Source organism: Engystomops pustulosus, chromosome 5, assembly GCF_040894005.1.
Source record: "Engystomops pustulosus chromosome 5, aEngPut4.maternal, whole genome shotgun sequence".
Taxonomy (NCBI): Eukaryota; Metazoa; Chordata; class Amphibia; order Anura; family Leptodactylidae; genus Engystomops; species Engystomops pustulosus.
Window position 1 is genome coordinate 134,835,959 of NC_092415.1, and position 23,868 is coordinate 134,859,826.

The 23,868-nt window shown below is 45.5% G+C and overlaps 1 protein-coding gene across 4 annotated transcripts in view; it reads right to left on the minus strand.

The window, feature by feature from the left end:
• ABCA13 (ATP binding cassette subfamily A member 13) overlaps positions 1–23,868 on the minus strand; it is a 590,340-nt gene that overhangs the window by 500,356 nt on the left and 66,116 nt on the right. For all 4 annotated transcript variants that reach the window (XM_072153102.1, XM_072153100.1, XM_072153098.1 and 1 more), the window contains exons 6-8: positions 18,919–19,056; positions 17,432–17,601; positions 16,991–17,088 (exon numbers count right to left, since the gene is read on the minus strand). In XM_072153102.1, the coding sequence (XP_072009203.1) occupies positions 16,991–17,088; positions 17,432–17,601; positions 18,919–19,056 (406 nt within the window). The remainder of the gene's footprint in view (positions 1–16,990; positions 17,089–17,431; positions 17,602–18,918; positions 19,057–23,868) is intronic.

Here is a 23,868-nt window from a genome sequence, read left to right on the forward strand (position 1 = left end):
GAACCAATCTGCCCATTCTCCTCTGACCTCTGGCATCAACAAGGCATTTCCGCCCACAGAACTGCCACTCACTGGATGTTTTTTCTTTTTCGGACCATTCTCTGTAAACCCTAGAGATGGTTGTGCGTGAAAATCCCAGTAGATCAGCAGTTTCTGAAATACTCAGACCAGCCCTTCTGGCACCCACAACCATGCCACGTTCAAAGGCACTCAAATCACCTTTCTTCCCCATACTGATTCTTGGTTTGAACTGCAGGAGATTGTCTTGACCATGTCTACATGCCTAAATGCACTGAGTTGCCGCCATGTTATTGGCTGATTAGAAATGAAGTGTTAACGAGCAGTTGGACAGTTGTACCTAATAAAGTGGCCGGTGAGTGTATATTACACTCATATACAGACACATTTATGTACCTATATAAATAAACAAACTGTTCTTCACTCATACACTGACATTTATACACTGTTGCACACATACACAGAGCATATACAAATCCCATATACACACATATACAGTACCTTATACAGACGTATAACACATATACACCCATACAGTATATATATACACCATAAACCATACTGTATACACATATAGCATATACACACATCACAGATACCAACACATACACAGTATATATACATCACATATATGTTACATACATATTATGCTGTACAATGTGCAGCAGAATATGTACAGTATATAATGGTGCTCATCCTCCATTTTTTAGTGTCAGATGATGGGGCCCCCGAAACTGGGGGTCCCATATCGGCTGCTATGGCTGCTACCACCGTAGTTATGCCCCAGTTTATAATGGATGTCATAGACATATACTATGTAGAGGTCACAGTAAGTGCACACTATTAAAATAATTGGGAAGAAATTATCGCTCTGCATGACACACTGTTGTTGTTAAAAAATAGTCCAATTTTACTTGAGGAGGAGGGTGGCAAAACTAGAGATGTGCAAATACACCTCCTGGAACATTAACTGTAAAAAAAAAATAATTCTAGATTAACCCCTTAGTGACCAAGCTCATTCGAACCTTGATGACCAAGGCCTATTTTCAAAACCAGCATGTGTCACTTTATCTGGTTATAACTTTAGAAAGCTTTAATTTACCCAATTGTTTTTGAGTTTGTTTTTCCATTACATTTTGTACTTCAAGTTAGTGGGAAATTTTAGTTGATATATTTAGCATTTATTTATGAAAAAAGGGTGAATTTGGTAAACATTGAAAAAAAAATTTGCTATTTTCAAACTTCAAATTGTTCTGTTTTTCTACTTAGAACCCAAATTAGTTACTAACCAACATTTACCATATCTCAGCTTTGTGTTGGCGTCATTTTAGAAATGTCCTTTTGTTTTATTACGACACTAGAAAGATCACAAATCAAACAGCATTCTCGCAAATTTTCAACAAAATTTTAGAATCAATTATTTTAGGAGCCATTTTATTTCTATAGCGGTTTTGGAATTTCTGTTAATAGAAATCCCCCACATATCACCCTGTTCTATTAACTTCAACCCTAAAACTATTCAAAACAAATGGTAAGAAGCTTGTTAACTAGAGATGAGCGAGCACTAAAATGCTCAGGTACTCGTTATTCGAGACGAACTTTTCCCGATGCTCGAGTGCTCGTCTCGAATAACGAGCCCCATTGAAGTCAATGGGAGACTCGAGCATTTTTCAAGGGGACCAAGGCTCTGCACAGGGAAGCTTGGCCAAACACCTGGGAACCTCAGAAAAGGATGGAAACACCACGGAAATGGACAGGAAACAGCAGGGGCAGCATGCATGGATGCCTCTGAGGCTGCTTGATCGCACCATTATGCCAAAATTATGGGCAACAGCATGGCCATGACAGAGTGACAGAATGAAGCTAGATAGCATCTAAAACATCCAATAATTGACCCTGACACTATAGGGGACGGCATGCAGAGGCACCGGCAGCAGCGGCAGGCTAGAGAGTGGCATGGCGACATACCCTAAATGGACTCAGGCTTCAAACCAATGGGTGGCAGAGAGGAACCAAAGGAGGTGAGCAAGAAGCGCTCAAATAATATCGGTACATGATAAAAGTTTGCCAGTATATTTTGTGGATTACACAGCAGGGTGGCGACAAAGTTAACATGGAAGCCATGAAAACAACCCAAAATTCTGCCTGACACAGCTCGTTTGATAAGGGGACCATGTATGGAGGCAGTGAACTAGTAGTAGATTAAAGGTGCTGCAGTTAAAACTATGTTAGTTGGATCTTGGCATGGAGCTGGCGCTCCGCTGCCAGGCGAGCTTTCACCAATCCAAGCCCCTGTCTCTAGGCTACTCCCCAAACAGCACTTCTAAGAACCTTTTGTATAAGATCAAGTGTAGTAGCGTTCTTATAAGTTTAGGATATGGCGGGTGAGGGGAATGTAAACAGATGCGCAAGAAGCGCTGAAATAATATTGGTAAATGATAAAAGTTTGCCAGTATATTTTGTGGATTACACAGCAGGGTGGCGACAAAGTTAACAAGTTTGTTGTGAAAGCCATGAAAACAACCCAAAATTCTGCCTGACACAGCTCGTTTGATAAGGGGACCATGTATGGAGGCAGTGAACTAGTAGTAGATTAAAGGTGCTGCAGTTAAAACTATGATAGTTGGATCTTGGCATGGAGCTGGCGCTCCGCTTCCAGGCGAGCTTTCGCCAATCCAAGCCCCTGTCTCTAGGCTACTCCCCAAACAGCACTTCTAAGAACCTTTTGTATAAGATCAAGTGTAGTAGTGTTCTTATAAGTTTGGGATATGGCAGGTGAGGGGAATGTAAACAGATGCGAAAGAAGCGCTGAAATAATATCGGTAAATGATAAAAGTTTGCCAGTATATTTTGTGGATTACACAGCAGGGTGGCGACAAAGTTAACAAGTTTGATGTGGAATTGCCTGTAATAGCTCTTGGGCGGTGTGCCTTTTATCACCTAGGCTCAGCAGTTTGAGCACCGCCTGCTGTCGCTTAGCGACGGCACTGCTGCTGTGCCTAGAGCTACCGACTGATGGCGCCATGCCCACGGATGGTAATTCGGAGGAGGAGGGGTGGGAGGAGGAGGAGGTATAGTAGGCCTTTGAGACTAGGACCGAGGTAGGCCCCGCAATCCTCTGCGTCGGCAGTATATGACCAGCCCCAGGGTCAGACTCGGTCCCAGCCTGCACCAAGTTAAGTGTAGTAGCGTTCTTATAAGTTTGGGATATGGCGGGTGAGGGGAATGTAAACAGATGCGCAAGAAGCGCTGAAATAATATCCGTAAATGGTAAAAGTTTGCCAGTATATTTTGTGGATAACACAGCAGGGTGGCGACTTTGATTTGGAATCCATGAAAACAACCCAAATTTCTGCCTGACACACCTCGTTTGATAAGGGGACGATGTATGGAGGCAGCTATACGGACGACTTTTGGAGGTAGCAATGGAGACAACGTGTGGAGGCTGCTATGGAGACAATTTAATTTGGATAGTGCCTGTATGTGGCAGTCCAAAAAAGTTTTCAAACCAGAGGAGCAGGTAGGTGGCCCTCCAGAAAAATGAAATAGATTGAGTGCCTGTATGTGGCAGTCCAAAAAAGTTTTCAAACCAGAGGAGCAGGTAGGTGGCCCTCCAGAAAAATGAAATAGATTGAGTGCCTGTATGTGGCAGTCCAAAAAAGTTTTCAAACCAGAGGAGCAGGTAGGTGGCCCTCCAGAAAAATTGAATAGATTGAGTGCCTGTATGTGGCACTCCCAAAAATTGTTTAAAACAGAGGACCGGGTAGGTGGCCCTCCAGAAAAATTAAATGCATAAAGTACTATAGCTAGAGCCAGTGGGCCCTGTCAAAAAATAGCCAGTTTCCTCTGCTTTAGTGTACAAAGAGGAGGAGAAGGAGGAAAATGAGGAGGAGGAGGAGTGGATAAATTATTCAGGTTGAGCTTCCTTCACCTGGTGGAGATTGGAAATTATGAGAAATCCAGGCTTTATTCATCTTAATAAGCGTCAGCCTGTCAGCGCTGTCAGTCGATATGCGTGTACGCTTATCGGTGATGATGCCACCAGCTGCACTGAAAACCCGCTCGGACAACACGCTAGCGGCAGGGCAGGCCAGAACCTCCAAGGCGTACAGCACCAGTTCGTGCCACATGTCCAGCTTTGAAACCCAGTAGTTGTAGGGAGCTGTGTGATCATTTAGGACGATGGTATGGTCAGCTACGTACTCCCTCACCATCTTTCTGTAAAGATCAGCCCTACTCTGCCGAGACTGGGGACAGGTGACAGTGTCTTGCTGGGGTGACATAAAGCTGGCAAAAGCCTTGTAAAACGTACCCTTGCCAGTGCTGGACAAGCTGCCTGCTCGCCTACTCTCCCTCGCTACTTGTCCCGCAGAACTACGCACTCTGCCGCTAGCGCTGTCAGAAGGGAAATAGTGTTTCAGCTTGTGCACCAGGGCCTGCTGGTATTCATGCATTCTCACCCTCCTTTCCTCTCCAGGGATGAGAGTGGAAAGATTTTGCTTGTACCGTGGGTCCAGGAGAGTGAATACCCAGTAATCGGTGCTGGAATAAATTCTTTGAACGCGAGGGTCACGGGATAGGCAGCCTAGCATGAAATCTGCCATATGCGCCAGAGTACCAACGCATAAGAATTCACTCCCCTCACTGGCCTGACTGTCCATTTCCTCCTCCTCCAACTCCTCCAACTCCTCTTCTTCTGCCCATACACGCTGAACAGTGAAGGACTGAACAATGGTCCCCTCTTGTGTCTCGCCAACATTCTCCTCCTCTTCCTCCTCATCCTCCTCCACCTCCTCCGATATGCGCTGAGAAACAGACCTAAGGGTGCTTTGGCTATCAACAAGGGAATCTTCTTCCCCCGTCTCTTGTGACGAGCGCAAAGCTTCCGACTTCATGCTGATCAGAGAGTTTTTCAACAGGCCAAGCAGCGGGATGGTGAGGCTGATGATGGCGGCATCGCCACTGACCATCTGTGTTGACTCCTCAAAGTTACTCAGCACCTGACAGATATCAGACATCCACGTCCACTCCTCATTGTAGACTTGAGGAAGCTGACTGACCTGACTACCAGTTCTGGTGGAAGTTGACATCTGGCAGTCTACAATCGCTCTGCGCTGCTGGTAAACTCTGGATAACATGGTTAATGTTGAATTCCACCTCATGGGCACGTCGCACAACAGTCAGGGAGCGGGCAGTTGGAGGCGGCGCTGCGCTGCCCTGAGAGTGGCAGCATCTGTGCTGGACTTCCTGAAATGCGCACAGATGCGGCGCACCTTCGTGAGCAAATCAGACAGATTGGGGTATGTCTTGAGGAAACGCTGAACTATCAGATTTAACACATGGGCCAGGCATGGCACATGTGTCAGTCTGCCGAGTTGCAGAGCCGCCACCAGGTTACGGCCGTTGTCACACACAACCATGCCTGGCTTCAGGTTCAGCGGTGCCAGCCACAGATCAGTCTGCGCCGTGATGCCCTGTAATAGCTCTTGGGCGGTGTGCCTTTTATCGCCTAGGCTCAGCAGTTTGAGCACCGCCTGCTGTCGCTTAGCGACGGCACTGCTGCTGTGCCTAGAGCTAGCGACTGATGGCGCCATGCCCACGGATGGTAGTTCGGAGGAGGAGGTGGAGGAGGGGTGGGAGGAGGAGGAGGCATAGTAGGCCTGAAAGACCTGGACCGAGGTAGGCCCCGCAATCCTCGGCGTCGGCAGTATATGACCAGCCGCAGGGTCAGACTCGGTCCCAGCCTCCACCAAGTTAACCCAATGTGCCGTCAGCGATATATAGTGGCCCTGCCCGGCAGCACTCGTCCACGTGTCCGTGGTCAGGTGGACCTTGTCAGAAACGGCGTTGGTCAGGGCACGGATGATGTTGTCTGACACGTGCTGGTGCAGGGCTGGGACGGCACATCGGGAAAAGTAGTGGCGGCTGGGGACCGAATACCGAGGGGCGGCCGCCGCCATGAGGTTGCGAAAGGCCTCGGTCTCTACTAGCCTATAGGGCAGCATCTCCAGGCTAAGCAATCTGGAGATGTGGACATTAAGGGCTTGGGCGTGCGGGTGGGTTGCACTATATTTCCGTTTCCGCTCCAGCGTCTGGGGTATGGAGAGCTGAACGCTGGTGGATGCTGTGGAGGATCGTGGAGGCGACGATGGGGTTTTTGTGCCAGGGTCCTGGGCAGGGGGCTGACTATCAGCTGACACAGGGGAAGGAGCAGTGGTGTGCACGGCCGGAGGTGAACGGGCTTGGTGCCACTGAGTGGGGTGTTTAGCATTCATATGCCTGCGCATACTGGTGGTAGTTAAGCTAGTAGTGGTGGAACCCCTGCTGATTCTGGTTTGGCAAAGGTTGCACACCACAGTCCGTCGGTCATCCGGTGTTTCCTTAAAGAACCTCCAGACTTCTGAACATCTAGCCCTCGCCGCGGGAGCCCTCGCCACGGGAGCTTCACTACGTGACACATTTGGCGCTGATGCACCTGCTCTGGCCCTGCCTCTCCGTCTGGCCCCACCACTGCCTCTTCCAACCTGTTCTGGTCGAGGAAGCACTGTGTTCACCCGGCCTCTCAACCCAGCTTGGGTCTGTCACCTCATCATCCTCCGATCCCTCAGTCTGCTCCCCCCTCGGACTTCCTGCCCTGACAACAACTTCACCACTGTCTGACAACCGTGTCTCCTCATCGTCGGACACCTCTTTACACACTTCTTCCACTACGTCAAGAAGGTCATCATCACCCACAGACTGCGACTGGTGGAAAACCTGGGCATCGGAAAATTGCTCAGCAGCAACCGGACAAGTGGTTTGTGACTGTGGGAAGGGTCCAGAAAAAAGTTCCTCAGAGTATGCCGGTTCAAATGCCAAATTTTCATGGGAGGGGGCAGACTGGGGGGGAGGAGGCTGAGGTGCAGGAGCTGGAGGAGTGCCGATTTCGGTGACATGGGTGGACTGCGTGGAAGACTGACTGGTGGACAAATTGCTCGAAGCATTGTCGGCAATCCACGACATCACCTGTTCGCACTGTTCTGGCCTCAACAGTGCTCTACCACGAGTCCCAGTAACTTCAGACAGGAACCTAGGGAGTGTAGCTCTGCGGCGTTCCCCTGCTCCCTCATCAGCAGGTGGTGTCTCACCCCACCCAGGACCACGGCCTCTGACCCCTGCAGTAGTTGGACGCCCACGTCCCCGCCCTCGTCCTCGTCCTCTACCCCTAGCCCTCGGGTTAAACATTTTGAAAATGAAAGTTATAACTTTAATTTTTTTTTTAACTTTTTTTGTGTTTTTTTGTGTTTTTTAGTTTTTAAAACCAAACAATGCTATTCTATTGCTATGGCTATTTTCTAGCCAAGTATGAAAGCACACTGCTATGCCAGATGAGATGACGCTGAGTTATGAAAAAATAAACGTAAAATAAAAAGGAAATGGCAGACTGTGCCTAATTGAAATCCAACCCCTAATAAATTTTCCCACTTCGGTCTTTGCGATGGATATGTGCGTCACTAAGTGCTAAACACAGCGGTCGCAAGTCTCACTCCAAATTCCTCACAATTGGCTAGTATATGCACTGCAGCAAGGACAGCCACCAGCAGATCAACCAGAAATAAAATATATATAACGCTATTGTAGGCGTAAGTAAGCCGTTTGTATTCTCCTTTGGCTATTTTCTAGCCAAGTATGAAAGCACACTGATGAGATGACGCTGAGTTATGAAAAAATAAACGTAAAATAAAAAGAAACTGCCAGACTGTGCCTAATTGAAATCCAACCCCTAATAAATTTTCCCACTTCGGTCTTTGCGATGGATATGTGCGTCACTAAGCGCTAAACACAGCGGTCGCAAGTCTCACTCCAAATTCCTCACAATTGGCTAGTATATGCACTGCAGCAAGGACAGCCACCAGCAGATCAACCAGAAATAAAATATATATAACGCTATTGTAGGCGTAAGTAAGCCGTTTGGAGAGGGGGCGTGGCCTGATGCCGGACTGAGAGGACGTGCGCCGCGGAGCTCCCGGGACCCGACACCCTATCTCCCTTCCCAGGCAGCCATCCCTCACCTGTGCCCGCTCTCTCCTGCTCCGCTGTGCCCCACACACCTGCCGCTGTCCACTGGCACCGATCTCGAGGCGGCTGCGGACTCCGCGCCGCTCCCCGACACTCTCCTGCAGCCGGCCACGTGACCAGCGCGGCGGCCCGATCCTGACAGCCCGGTGCCGCGTCATGTACACAGGCTGTACCGCTCACCGGGGAAATCCTCCCCTCTCCCGCAACCTGAGTCTCCGCTCCCACCACCGGAGGCACCGTGACAGCGCGCCAACCGGCCCTGCATCCTGCCGGAGGCGCCATCTTGTGGGACTCCCCTGCGCTGCCTGAGGCCTAGGCGCGCAGGGTTAACCCTGACACTGCCGGACTGAGCCGGGACCAGGTAGGGAAGTAATTCCCCTGTTGCTGCCCACCTCTGCCCTGGGGACCCCTAGTTGTGCAGCCCAGCAGGCACTGAGTCCTCCATACTCCCAGTGATCCCCTGTTCCTGGGTTCTGCTTTATATTAACCCTCGCAGTGCCGCTGCAATACTCCACGTGGGTTTGTACTGTATCTCTGCTAATTACTGGACGCTAGGCTCCTTGATTGTTTATCACTGGCCCCCCTGCCCAGACGCCATGGGTAACCGGAGGAGGACGGCTAAATTGCTCAAAGCAGCGTCCGGGGTGTCTGCGCCTCCATCGGATGATGAATCCGTCCATGAAGATCCTCCATTCCAGTCCCTGGAACCCCTGGATGCGCAGGATTGCTCCACATCCCAAGCCGTTCTTGCGCAGATACAGTCGAATGCTGCTAAAAAGTTGGGGAGATTCTCCCGCACACAACTCTGCTCTCCTCAGGGGTCCCCAAACTCCTCTCCCTCCCTCTTTGAAGGCTCCCAGAGCCCGCCGCAGCTTGTAAGCTATGAGGAGGGTGCTGATCCGCCTGACGCGGCCACGGAGTTGGATCGCAAATTTGCAGAGGTGCTGGCAGCCATTAATGGGTGCCAATCCAAACTGGTTACCAAGGTGGATGAGCTGCGACAGGATTTTGTTCTGCTAAGGCATGATGTCCACAAAGCTAAAGAGCGAATTACAGAAACTGAACGCAGAATATCTGAGGTGGAGGATGTCCAGAGGCCTATGCCGACACAGATCAGAGAGCTTCAGCGCCAAATGTCTGCATCCATCGACAGAGCTGATGACCTCGAAAACCGCCTGCGACGGAACAACGTCAGAGTGGTTGGCCTCCCCGAAAAAGTGGAAGGGTCTGACCCTGTATCCTTTTTTTGAAAATTGGCTCAAAAATATGCTGCCTGCAGATACCTTCTCCCCGTTCTTCACAGTGGAAAGGGCCCATCGAGTGCCATCCCGCCCTGGCCCCCCAGGGGGCAATCCAAGACCCTTCCTGGCCCGGCTGCTGCACTTTAGGGACAGGGACTCTATCCTCAGGGCTGTCCGTACCAAGGGAGAAATTCTCTATGCCAACAGCAGAGTGTCCTTCTACCCTGATTTCTCTGCATCCGTCAGGAAACAGCGAGCTCAATTCACCGAGGTCCGTGCCCGTCTCCGTGACAAGGGGTATAAATACTCCATGATGTACCCTTCCAAGCTCCGAATTGTGGACGGCCAGAAGACTCGATTCTTCACCTGCCCAACCGAAGCACTTCACTGGGCTGATGCAGCTCCACGGGCTCCAGCTGGAAGGCCCGCACCTCCTGAGTGACTGGACTCATATCCTTTTATCTGATATGCAATGACAGTGCTGGACTTAGTCTTGATTAGATATTTAGGGGTCCCAGATCACTATTACAGGGTTCTACTATTTGTTTACATACTACGTGCCTCACAAAATGTACCCTGTGACTGATTGCGTTCTCTTTTTGGTCATATCGACCAGTGCGCCACACATGGCACTTTCCCCTCTCCCTCCTCCTCTCCCTCCTCCCTCTCCCTCCTCCCCCCTTTCCTGTTACCACTACCTCCCTACGTCTCCCTCCTTCCCCCCCCCCCCTCCCCTATCTCCTCTTTGGTTCTCGCAAAATATGGCTGCCTAATAATCTCCTGATCATTTATACATTAAGGGTTGAAGGTCCCGGGACAAATGGTTTCGGTTTGTCTTGAGTTAGGGACCACTGTTCTACTATTTGACTGTTAGTGGGTATAGGTCTACACTACTGCTGTTAGGGTGCTAGACAGGGGGTTTATATTCTTGGGATTGTTAGTTCAGTTCTGTTATATTTGTTATGCTCACTGTTGTCTGTCTGTCTATGTCTCTGTGGTATGAAAGGATGAATGCTTGGTTGCTCACGTCTCCTTCCCCACACCCCTTTCCCTTCCGCTAAGATGTCTTCACTTAAGGTAATGAGTTGGAATGTGAGGGGACTTAACTCCAAATTCAAGAGGGCTCTGATGTTAGATGTCATTAAGCGTCAGGCCCTCCATATTGTATGTATCCAAGAGACACACCTTACGGGTCAAAAGGTCCTCTCTCTGAAGCGGGCCTGGGTGGCTAGAGGATATCATTCCTCTTACTCTGTCTACGCTAGGGGAGTATCCATACTCATATCCAAAGCGCTTCCCATAGAGGTCATACAGGTAGCACCAGATCACTTTGGCCGTTATGTGATCGTACATTGCGCCTTGTGGGGCTTTACTTTTACTATAGCGTCTATGTCGCCCCTCCCTTTGATCCAGCTGTATTGCACCTAATATCCAGTAAACTTGCTGCTATGCCTCCAAGTTCGATACTCTGCATTGGTGACTTCAATGCTGTCCCTAATCCCTCCTTGGATCGTACAAGTGGTCTGGACACAGGCTCGGTCCGTCTGAATGAGTGGCTCACTTCTCTAGACCTCGCCGATGTTTGGCGTAGTAAACACCCTCAAGAGAGAGAATATTCATTTTATTCCTCTGTGCACAAGAGCTTCTCTCGGATTGATCTGGCCTTTGTTTCCCCAGATATGTTGCCGCACGTTGATCAGGTATCCTATTGCCCGCGCAGTGCATCAGACCACTCCGCCCTGCTCATCAGTCTCCTTATAGGCCCCCCTAGCGACTCCCGCTTATGGCGCCTACACCCGGCCTGGCTCCTATCCCCAGTGGTCCAGAGTACTGTAAGGGCAGCGCACAGCGAGTTCTGGGAGGTACACTCAACCCATCCTGATCCTCTTCTAGTCTGGGACTCGTACAAGTCCTCGGTGCGGGGAGCATTCATGTCGGGGGTAGCTGGCCATAGGAAGTCCTTAAATGCGCAGGAGGAGAGGCTGACCGCTGCACTGGTGACCGCAGAAAAGGATTATCTAGAGAAACCTACTCCGGGGAATAAAAAGACTTGGGCTCAGGCGCAGAGGAACCATCTAGCTGTAGTGAAGGAGCGCACCAGCAAGCGCCTGCAAGCCAGGGAAGCGTCCATCTTTGAATTCGGAGATAAAAATGGGAAGCTGCTTGCGTATCTCTCGCGGGCTGAACGTCCTTGTGCTTCCGTTCCCTCTATTATTGATGGTAACGGAGCCTTGATTACAGAACCCCGGGCCATTAACATGGTATTTTATGAATTCTATTCCTCTCTTTACAGCTCCAGATTGTCCGCCTCTTCCGTCGAGATTTCCAGATTCCTTGACAGTCTTCCACTATGGAGGCTCACATCGGCACAGTCATCGGAGCTTGATGCCCCGCTCTCGGCGGAGGAGGTGGAACTGGCCATCCAATCGTTGCCCCCCGGTAAGACACCTGGACTTGATGGGCTGGGAGGTGAGTGGTATAGGAATAACTGTGAGACTCTGGTCCCCCTTCTCCTTAGCCTGTACTCCGATGCGTTTGACAGCGGTTCCCTCCCCGACTCCATGCGAGAGGCCCTTATTGTAGTTCTTCCCAAGCCTCTGCTTCCCGACTCATACCGTCCAATTTCCCTCCTAAACTCAGATGTCAAGATATTAGCTAAAATTCTGGCGACAAGGCTTAACAAAGTAATATTATCCTTGGTTCACCCAGACCAGACAGGCTTTATGCCTGGGAGGGGAACTGACATAAATATACAAAGACTACACCTGAACATAGCAGAGGCAGAGAGGTCTCCAGACCCTGGGTTTATATTATCCTTAGACAATTGTAAGGCGTTTGATTCTGTGGAGTGGACATATTTATGGACCCTCTTGCCTAGAATGGGTTTTGGCCCTCGATTTACAGCATTAGTTAAACTACTGTAACGATCCCAAGGCTAGGGTACGGACCAATCTTAATATCTCACCTACTCTCCCTATGGCCAGGGGCACTAGACAGGGTTGCCCACTATCTCCCCTCCTCTTCGCACTCGCCATTGAACCCCTTGCTGTGGCGATCCGCCACTCTGAAGGCATTAAGGGCATTGCTAGAGGTACTATTATGGAGAAGGTATCTCTCTATGCTGATGATACACTTGTATACCTTGGGGATGTGGGCCCCTCTCTGGAATCCCTTCTGTCCTTGATAGAACGCTATGGGGGGTTCTCAGGCCTTCGGGTTAACTGGGACAAATCAGCCCTCTTTCCCTTATCTGATGTAGGGGTACACTCCCTCCCCATCCCAGTCCAGGTGGTGTCCACCTTTAAATATCTGGGAGTCCAGGTGTCACGCAAGGTCCAGGCATTTACGGAGTTAAACATTACACCCCTGATAACTGCAACTGAATCGCGTCTAAAAGCCTGGTCCACTCTCCCCTTGTCTCTGTACGGGCGTATTAACATATTTAAAATGATTTTTCTTCTAAAATTCTTATACCTTTTCCATGCCTGTCCTATACTGCTCCCTAAGAGCCTGTTTAAACGCATAGACGGCATTCTCAGGTCCTTTTACTGGCAGAGTAGTGCCCCACGATTCAGTTTAGCGCTGCTTCAGGCTCCCAAGGCTAGGGGTGGACTGGCTGCCCCGGATCTGTATCTTTATTACCTGGCTTCCCAGCTAGTATATGCCCAGTGGTGGATAGATATAGACATGGGTAATGCAGCTACTGCACTGGCTGGTGCCCTGGTGGGTTCCTACGAGGCCCTTACAAACCTGCTGTACAGATACAAGTCCCCATCTGATACCCCACTTCCCCTACGTACGGTAGCGATGTGCTGGCGTAGGGCGCAATCCCTGGTAGAAACAGGCAGCTCTCCCCCTCTCTCGCCTAGGACTCCATTGTGGCTCAATACGTGGCTTTCTCACTTCCTCTCCCTCCCGGGCTGGACAATGTGGGGGGCGGCGGGGGTGAAATTTGTAGGCCAGCTATTATCTCCGGAAGCAGAATTACTCAGCTTCAACGAGATAAGGGAAAGACATACTGTACCCGATACGGCCAGCTTCCATTACACGCAACTGCGACACGCATTCAAAGCCCAATTCGGCTCCTTCAGCCTGACAGTGAAATTCTCCAAACTAGAGACTCTGATGAGTACACCGGACTTCCCTAAGCCACTCACTCAGTGCTATGCTCTCCTACAAGAGCAAAAGTCCAGACCGTTTGATAGAGCCTGTGAACGCTGGAGACAGGATATCCCGGACCTGTCAGATGATGACTGGAGGGAGGTCGAACTGTCCTACTTCACATCTGTAGTGAGTGCGAGGGACTTCCTGATCCAATCTAAATTCCTCCATCGAGTATACTTCACCCCTGCTAGATTATTCCGCATGGGAGCAATACCCAATGACCTATGCTTTCGCTGTCAGGCTGAAGTCGGATCCTTCCTGCATTGTGTCTGGTCCTGCCCTAGGGTTCTTGTCTTCTGGTCCGAAGTGCTGGAATTCCTAAATCTACACTTTGACTTCCCACGCTTACTGTCTCCCTCTGTGTGTCTCCTCGGCATCATAAACGAAGTTGTCAATGGCCACTATGACAAAATTTTCTCACTCCAAATTCCTCACAATTGGCTAGTATATGCACTGCAGCAAGGACAGCCACCAGCAGATCAACCAGAAATAAAATATATATAACGCTATTGTAGGCGTAAGTAAGCCATTTGGATTCTCCTTTGGCTATTTTCTAGCCAAGTATGAAAGCACACTGATGAGATGACGCTGAGTTATGAAAAAATAAACGTAAAATAAAAAGAAACTGCCAGACTGTGCCTAATTGAAATCAAACCCCTAATAAATTTTCCCACTTTGGTGTTTGAGGTGGATATGTGTGTCACTAAGAGCTAAACACAACGGTAGCAAGTCCCCCTGCAAATTCCTCACAATATGGTACTAGCTGCACTACTAGTGCCAGCAAGCCCAGCCACAAGCAAACAAAAAAAAAAAGTATAACGTTATTGTAGCCCTAAGAAGGGCTGTTGGGTTCTTGTTGAATCACTCCTGCCTAACACTATTCTAATAGAACACCCTAACGCTTTCCCTGACCAGCAGCAGCTCTCTCCCTAGCGGCATCCAGACACAGAATGATCCGAGCAGCGCGGGCAGCGGCTAGTCTATCCCAGGGTCACCTGATCTGGCCAGCCAACCACTGCTATCGACGTGTAAGGGTACCACGTCATGCTGGGTGGAGTGCAGAGTCTCCTGGCTTGTAATTGGCTCTGTTTCTGGCCGCCAAAAAGCAAAACGGCGGGAGCTGCCATTTTCTCGAGCGGGCGAAGTATTCATCCGAGCAACGAGCAGTTTCGAGTACGCTAATGAACGAGTATGTTCGCTCATCTCTATTGTTAACCCTTTATGTATTTTACAGAACTTCAAACAAAATGAAGGTTTTATTTGGAATTCACAAATTTTTATCATTTATACATTCATTTAGCTGCAAAATTTACTCACATTAACTGAATAAAAACAGAAAATGCATCTAGGAATATATTGTGCAGTTTTTTAGAGGACACCCCACATGTGAGATTTACAACATTGAGCTTTTGTAGGGCAGAATAGTTTTCAGGTTCCATGGCGTGTTTGTAGAGCCCCTGGGGCCGTGTTCACATGTAGCATTTTGAAACACAATCAAAATCGAACGTTGAGGTAAGATTGCATTTACTTTGTGTTTAGTTAACGTGTTGGAAACACAATGTTACCAAAATATGTTATGTCAAGTGTAGCCTTTGGATTGCTTTTCCAAACGCTACCAAAATGCCATGTTTGAACGTGGCCTCACGTACCACAAACCCTTATCCTGGAGAATTTGTAAATTTTTTATCATGTGATATAGGGGACATTTTAACCCTTTGCCCCTGATGGGCTTTTTTCATTTTACTTTCTGTTTATCTCTCCCCACTTTCAAAAATCTTTCATTTTTTTTTCCATGTACAGAGCTGTGTGAGGGCTTCTTTCTGGTGATATGTGACATGTTGTGTTTTTTTTTTTACTTTTTTTTCACTTTTTTCTATTATTTATTGTTTTAAATGTCTTAGCCGTTCTTGGGACATTTTTATGAAATTTATTATTTTTAATTTCTTATTTTTTGTGTTTTTTTACAGTTTTTTATTTTTACAATACTATCATATGAACTAGTTCATACTAATGCACTGCAATAACTATGTATTGCAGTGCATTAGAAGTGTCAGCTATGCATCTGCATGAGCAGGCAGATGCCAGTGACAGACCCCAGGACCTTCCCTGTACGGGGGGCCAGTGAAAACCTTAGGTTAGGCCGAGAAACCCGTCGGCCTAGCCTAAGGCCCCTTAGTGACTGACGGAGAATTCAGTATGGGTGGTCACTAAGCGGTTTTCCCACAAAAGAAAATTCTCACTTCTCAATCCCCTAGTGATGTTAGCACAATAAAGATCATTTTAACCCCCTACTTTATGATTTATTCAGTTTTATTGCTGTTTCAGCTCCTATCACTCTCTATGCTGCCCAGTGTAACATCCCAAGGTGTGGGCAGGGCCTCTCTAAGCAGACACATTACTGTATTATCCATCTAGTTCTGTGGGGTGACAATGTTGTTAGATTATCAGGGTACAGGTGTGTATGCACTTTCATCTGGCTTCTGACATTGTATTAACACACTCACACATAGAAAGAGAGATGAGACAGATCAGAGATTATGAGATGCCTATTGACAACACAGCTCTGCTACATCTCACTGACACGTGCCTGCCTCCCTCTTCCCTGGATCACTTATCTCCTTGAAGCTTATAGTTTGGAGCCGCTCTCTCACCATCTCCTTGCAGGAAGTAATCAGTGAGAGTCTCTGAGCTCCGTGCTTGGCTATAGCCACACGGCAGAGAGAGACAGAAATTTAATCTCCACAATCTCGCACGCACAGAAATCCAAGATGGCCGCCACCCGACCCTAAGTGAGAAGTTTCAGGGTCGTGTCTAGGTGCAACTGAAATTGTGTACAGCAGGACTGATAGAGACAGGTTGGAGTTATATGTAATATGCTGCATTTTTGTTAAAAACGGTGAATTAGAGAATGTGATATTCTGTTATGCTGAGTACATATAAGAAACTTGACTACGTGGGAATAGCCCTTTTACTGGATTTGTCCAAGTAATACCAAATGCTGCCATCTGTAATGTAAGTTAAATAGAGTCATATGCCGACTAGAAGTGCTGAGGAAAACACTCCACTTGCCACTCCCCAATCCTGTTTCCAGTGACAGGCTGACTGCCACTGTAGTAAGTAGAAAGGTACATTTCATTGATTGTTTGACCTCTATTTTTAATGTTTGCTCTCGCTGTCATAGTTCATTTAGTTCATTAGCCTTACCATTCAATAGACATAGAATTTCATCTTACTTCAATATGGCAGGCTATATATCCTGGGGCTGTGAACAATGCATTTCCCATCCTCGGCTTATACTCGAGTTAATAGGTTTGTCCAGTTTTTGTGTTAAAATTAGGGGTCTCGACTTATACTCGGGTTGGCTTATACTCGAGTATATACAGTATATTAAAAGAGAGTTGGTGGCAGCTTAATTGGGTTGATAAGGTTCTGTTTCATTGAGGCTAGTGAAAGGGTTCTCCTAAGGGACCCTTAGGGGTCCAAAACGTCACGTTTTTCTTCACACTTACCGAGAGATATAAAGTCCTCCAGTTGCAAAGCTTTTGTAGCATCTGTTATTCCTATAACTGATTCACCAGTAATTGGTAAAAAAAAGGCTAAATCCTTCCTATATTATAGAGATAATAAATAACAAAACACAATTAGAAAAGTGTTTGTTAGCAACAATAATGCACAATATTTACATAGCCCATATTGGGCTCAGAGAGTTAAAAAAAAATTATGACAACAAGTTACTGTCATGTTAAAGTGTTCTTGTGAGCCAAGCCAGTCTGCTGAGAATAAGTATGAGCATCTGCCAATGTGAAATAAAAATGAAAACTAACATTGATCTGTTACAGCATTTACAGGCCACAAAATGGGTTGAATCTAGGATGCAGGAAGTTAATGCACATTTTACATTTACTACATAAAAAATATATTATTTTTATTTTTTATTTCCAGCTTTATACCTTTGAGCGATCTTTAAAAGTTCATCCATAAAACGTAAAATGTCCACAGGAACATTAGCTTTAGTAACACTACCATTTAGCCATGGTAAAATAAGAAGATTCCATAAAAATGTTTGCTGTTGCATTTCCTCCATCTTTTGCACTGCATTTTCTAAATTATTTAGGTTTTTCTAAATACAATATGAAAATAAAAATAATGAGCTTGTACACATTACAGATAAACAGATGAAGAGACAAACATAAGTTGTTGACCCACAGTTGTCATAATTAATTGTTCTAGTGAGGTTGTGGTAATAATATACTAAGTAAAAAAATGAATTAAAACAAGTTCACATCTATTTTATTTTATTACATCTATTTTATATTTTTACATCAGTCAGAGCTTTTTCACATTTGTGTTGGTGCTCAGCTTCAGTTGCGCATCTGTTGCATTTTGTCTCTGTTGTGTCTCCATTTTTTTTCCGATTTGTCAATTTGTTCCAATAAGCCTCTCGTTCACTTATTAATCCTGATAACCTTTTCTAATGGTGGTTTATTACAACTTAATAGACCTAACTACTACACTTCCCCACAAACATTTTCAGAAATTGTAATTAGACTACATTAACTGTAAGTATTGAGAAAACTGGGATCTGTATACGTATCCATGTAATATGCTTCATTCTAGTGATGTAGCTATGTAGTTATCTTGGTTCTGGTAACGTATGCATGGAGTAAGCTTAGTTCTGGTATTTTTTGTATGTAGTAATCTTGGTTCTTATAATCTATGTATGTAGTAATCTTGGTTCCGTGGTTGACTCTAAGTAGTAAGCTGGGTTCTGGTTTTGTATCTAAATAATAATCTTGGTTCTGGCAACATATCTATGTAGTACATGTCTTGTTTCTACAAACATATGTATGTAGTAATCTTGCCTTTGGTGATATATATATATATATATTCATGGGGTAAGCTTGGTTATAGTTCCATATCTTTTTAGTAAATTTCTTTCTTTTATTATATACTTTAAGATGTATTTACAGCCCATGTTGCCTTAATCCACCTCTGGTGAGAGCTTGCAGTCTATGGGGCTGAAGTGGTGACACGAGGTATAAGAGATGGTATAATGGTCCAGCCATTCTTTATAAGGGAATATAATGAAAAAAATGAAATAAATATAGAATCATTCATCAGCTGTCATCTTATATACAAAGTCCAAAGTTAATGGAACTGCAGAGAACCCTGTAACTTGGTATCTGATATATACATGGGACACAAAGTTCTTTTTTTTTAAATATGCAATGTGACAGCATGGTTAGATGTATTTATGTTAGGGGCATTTATTATTTAGTAGCACTGTTTTCAGATAAAACTATACTGTAAGTGACCGTGGTAATTTCTGAATCATAGTGGACAAATTGCTGAAGATATCTGCTGGTAAATTCTGCAGTGATAAATAACATAGTAAAGCGCCAACAGGCAGTTTTCAGCTCCAACCACGTATCTTTACCTTGAGAAGGGAGAGATCCACATTAGGTTTAGTAACACTACCATTTAGCCATGGTAAAATAAGAAGATTCCATAAAAATGTTTGCTGTTGCATTTCCTCCATCTTTTGCACTGCATTTTCTAAATTATTTAGGTTTTTCTAAATACAATATGAAAATAAAAAAAATGAGCTTGTACACATTACAGATAAACAGATGAAGAGACAAACATAAGTTGTTGACCCACAGTTGTCATAATTAATTGTTCTAGTGAGGTTGTGGTAATAATATACTAAGTAAAAAAATGAATTAAAACAAGTTCACATTTATTTTATTTTATTGCATCTATTTTATATTTTTACATCAGTCAGAGCTCTTTCACATTTGTGTTGGTGCTCAGCTTCAGTTGCGCATCTGTTGCATTTTGTCTCTGTTGTGTCTCCATTTTTTTTCCGATTTGTCAATTTGTTCCAATAAGCCTCTCGTTCACTTATTAATCCTGATAACCTTTTCTAATGGTGGTTTATTACAACTTAATAGACCTAACCACTACACTTCCCCACAAACATTTTCAGAAATTGTAATTAGACACAGATCCTCATTCCATGTTGAGGGCTTCAAACAATATAAACAGTACGTTTCCAGCTCAAATCCCATGAGTCAAGGAATTGGATAAAAACTTTTCTTTATCCGGACATCATATAAAAGACAATGGACACACCGTAATTTCCAACGCGTTTCAGGCGCAGTATGTGCCCTTAATCATGGATACATTTTTGTGACAAAGTATGCTATTTAAATCATCTGTGTGAGACACGTGATAAGGTGGACACTCCCATGGGGGAGGGCTTGTGCCTGTGGGCGTCATACAGGAAATTAACACCAATCTCCTAGGTTACGGAAAAGTAAACTTCCCGAAGGGGAGTGCCCAGTCACAACACATGAACATAGTATTTCTGTGATGATCCTGTTTTGTTGGTACACATCAGTTTAACATGCTATAATGTATGTACTTAATCACAAGATAGTAAAAATTTGTTTTTGAGAAAACATGAAACAATCTAACTTGGTAGGCAACACAGAAATAAAATCTGTGGTTGCGCAGTGCACAATGCAAAAACAGACTGTACCTCAAAAATCGGAACATTGTTCACATATTTTTTCAGAGATTATAGCGTGACAAAATAAAAGGTAAGAACAATATAATAATGTTAAAAGAAAGATCTGTGCTGAGCTTACATCAGTATTTTAGAATATCAATGCTTTTAGGCACACCATGAATACAGGCAAAGAAAAGAAGAGGGGGGGAGGGGAAAGGGAGAGCAGTGGAATTAAACAAAAATATGTGTGAAAGAAATGAAATTAATGATAATGTAACATCAATTCATTTCTCACATTCATGCCTGCTGGTGTCATGGTGTCCAACAGCATGATCCAGTATGCTTCCCGATCTAAGAGAAGCCTCCTAACATCACCACCTCTTCTGGAGACAGACACCTTCTCAATGATAAATGCAGTAAAATTATTAATCTGTTTATTATGAATGTTTCGAAAGTGTGCAGATGCTCCACTAATGCTTCTGTTTTCTCTTCCTGCAATGTCATTTAAATGTTCTAGCATTCTTGTTTTGAATTTACGGGAAGTACAGCCCACATAGCATATTACAGGCAGTGCAACGAACAACATAAATGACATTATAACTGTGACATGTAAGGTGATGTTTGATGTGAAAAATTTTGTCACCTGAGGTATTTGTAAAAGATTTGAGTGGTGTTATGAAAGAACATGTCCTGCATTGTCTGGACCCACATCTGAAGAAACCCTGGTGATATAACCAACTAAGACGGTTGGTCAGTGTCCCTAATCATGGAGGGGGACAGTATATTGCCCAACGTGCGTCCTCTTCTCGCAACCACTTTGCAGCCATCCCTGAGGATATGTTCTAATTTATTGTCCTCATTTAGAATTGGTAGATGTTTGTTAACTATTTGTTTAATCTTGTCAAATTCCGAACTGTATTGGAGGGACAATACAGGTATTTCAGGTTTTGAAGTTTTTTTTGTATACTTTGATTTTGAAAGCAGGGAGCTGATAAATAACATCTTTGAGAAACCGACTGTCACAGTCTATGGAAATAGTCCCTTGGGACTAAAGTCAGTGGACTCCCTGGACCACAATGGGAGATAAGGATGCCAGCCGCAACCCGGGAGCAGAGTCTTAGTGGAAGGCAGGACCACGGGAAGGCAGGACCTCGGATAGGCAGGACCTCGGATAGGCAGGATGGCAGGACCTCGGAAGGCTGGCTGGACCTCTGATGGCTATTAAGTTACTGGGCCGCCACAGGAACACCGAACCGCCACAGGAACACTGGACCACCACAGGATACCAGGACCGCCACAGGATACCAGGACCGCCACAGGATACCAGGACTGCCACAGGATAACAGAACTGCCACAGGATAACAGCACCAACACGGGGACATGGGAATCGCCACAGGAACACGGGAATCATCACAGGAACACGGGAATCACAAAATACATGGGAACGTGGGAAGCACAGAACACACGGGAACACGGGAATCACAAAAAACACGGAGGCGTCTGGAAACACTCAGGAACACGGAGGGCTTTTTCTTCAGTAACAGGACATGAAGATCCGGCAGGGGATGCTGGGAGTAGCCAGTCAATATAGCAGAGCCGGGATGTCAGCGCCAATAAGGAGGACGCTGGCCCATTAAATTCTTGAAGAGTCGGGTGCGCGCACCCTAGAGAGTGGAGGCGCGCGCGGCCTAGTCTGCAAGCAGTAGCGGGACCGGAACCAGGGACTGGAGCCATCAGGAACTGGGACAGGTAAGTACAGGCGAGGGGAGCAGGGCAGCACAGCGGAGCATGGGTGTCCCCACGATCTTGTCCTGGTGATCAGAGTATTAGCCCATTCAAAAAACATCTGTTATATCTCCATGCCGAGCAGTTTAGTCCCTTAGGGTGGATTCAGATGACCGTGTGCTTGGCCAGGGCCAGAGCACAAGGCCACAGGGAAGAGGGGGAGTGATCCTTCCATTGATAGATGGGCGGCGGCAGATTCCACAGGCAACTGTGCAGTATGTCCCAAAGTGCCCAAAGTGCAAGGAGGCCGGGAGGAGAGAGAAAATAAACAGAAGAGGGAGGTAAGTCTATGTGCCATGGACTTAACCTTATGTTTGGCAAGTTCTCTTCATATGCATAGAAGAACATATGAGGGGGATTCTAATCTAATGCGCCCTCTAGATCTGTGTGGTCACAAAGGTGACTTCTGGTTGGTAATCGATACTTCACGATGGCATAAGAGGCATAAGATTCAGATGTGGTTTTATAATCATAATCCTTTTTAAAATGATTTAATGTGAATCATAACTATTTTTTTCCCTCCCCTCTACTCCTTCTCTCCGCCCCCCTCCCCTGATAAGTCTATTCTTTCTAATATGCCTAATTTTTACACTGAGTTGTTTCTTTTTTTGTATATACTTAAATAATAATTGTACAGAAGGAAATAGTGGGAAATAGCTGGAGAAGAGAATATAACAATGTTGCTCTCCAAATTCCAACTAAGTTTATTTCCCAACCTTTAGTTGTTTTAAACTGTATCTTTAACTTTAACAAACCACTAGTGATTGCTATTTTGACAACCATTACCCCAAAAATAAGATTACGTCTATGTTCGATCTCTACTTTTTGACCCAGTTCATGTCATTATCGCAATGTTTCACGACTGCACCTACCGATGTAGTGCATAATTGGAGGAAAAGTGGAATGACACGCCCCACTCCATAGACAAGGAGCAGCAGCAAAAGCCGCAAGCGCTGTTGTCATATTGGAGGTGGGGGATGTCCAAACACTCCCATCCACCTACGTCATGATGACTGGCAGTGCACACCCACAGGTAAGCTGTATAGCATTAAATAGATGATTAAGTCCTTTGACTTATGGTTTATTCAGTGTCGAGTAGAGTAAAAGACAGCTTTTCTGTCCAATGACATTTTAACAATGGATCAATCCGTGCAATGGTTATAAGAAGGGGCTTATTGTTTAGTGTATAAAAAGATACAATGTTGCTTAATATGTTTATGATACAAGAGGGAGTAAGCGCTGGTTAGCGTGAAATGGCTGTTGTTCGTTCTTGTTCCCATCATCATGTCCTGTCATTCCTCCCTCCAATGAGGACTTTTAACATGTTTTGTTGTGATTGATGAATGAAGCCCGTGGTGAATACCATTCCACTCCTTTCCTTTTTATTGAAACTATATGTTTCTGTCTTATACATATAAAGCAAAAACATAAGACAGTATCCAGGTAGTAGCCACTCAGTATTTTTTCTTTTTGTATACAATGCATAACATTTATTAAATGGCTATGAATAGTTCCACAACTGGGCCAGTTTAAGCAGGGTGAGGTTCCAGTCCGGTTAGGCTTTATGGGATGTGACAATTTGTGCACATGGTGTCCCCATCAGTACAACACTCTTCAAATCCACCCTTGGTTTGTTCTTCTTTTCTCTGCACTCTCTGCCCTATTCTCCAAAATATAGTTATATAGCAGCAGTATACAATTTGGTTTACAAGATATGGTGACGCAGAATAAAACAGGACAATCTTCACTGTACTCCACAATATGGTGAGCTTACTTGAGACTAGCTCTGAGTAAGGGGTTACAGTGAGGAGTTCTCCGTTTCTTTGCATCTTTTATCCAATTTTTGTCCAGGATTGGTTTGTGCATGGTTTAGAACAACACTAGATGTGTTTTATCATTTGAATAGTAGAAGTTATGTTTTAATATTAATTGCCATTTGTAATAGGTTTTCAAACAGACTCAGATGAAGACTAAGGCAGGGGGTGTATTCCCTATCATTTGTATTCTTTGTACTCCTTTATTTTTATACTGTAAGATCAACTACAGGAAATGGTAAATAAACTTTTTGCATTACGCTATTTTACCCTA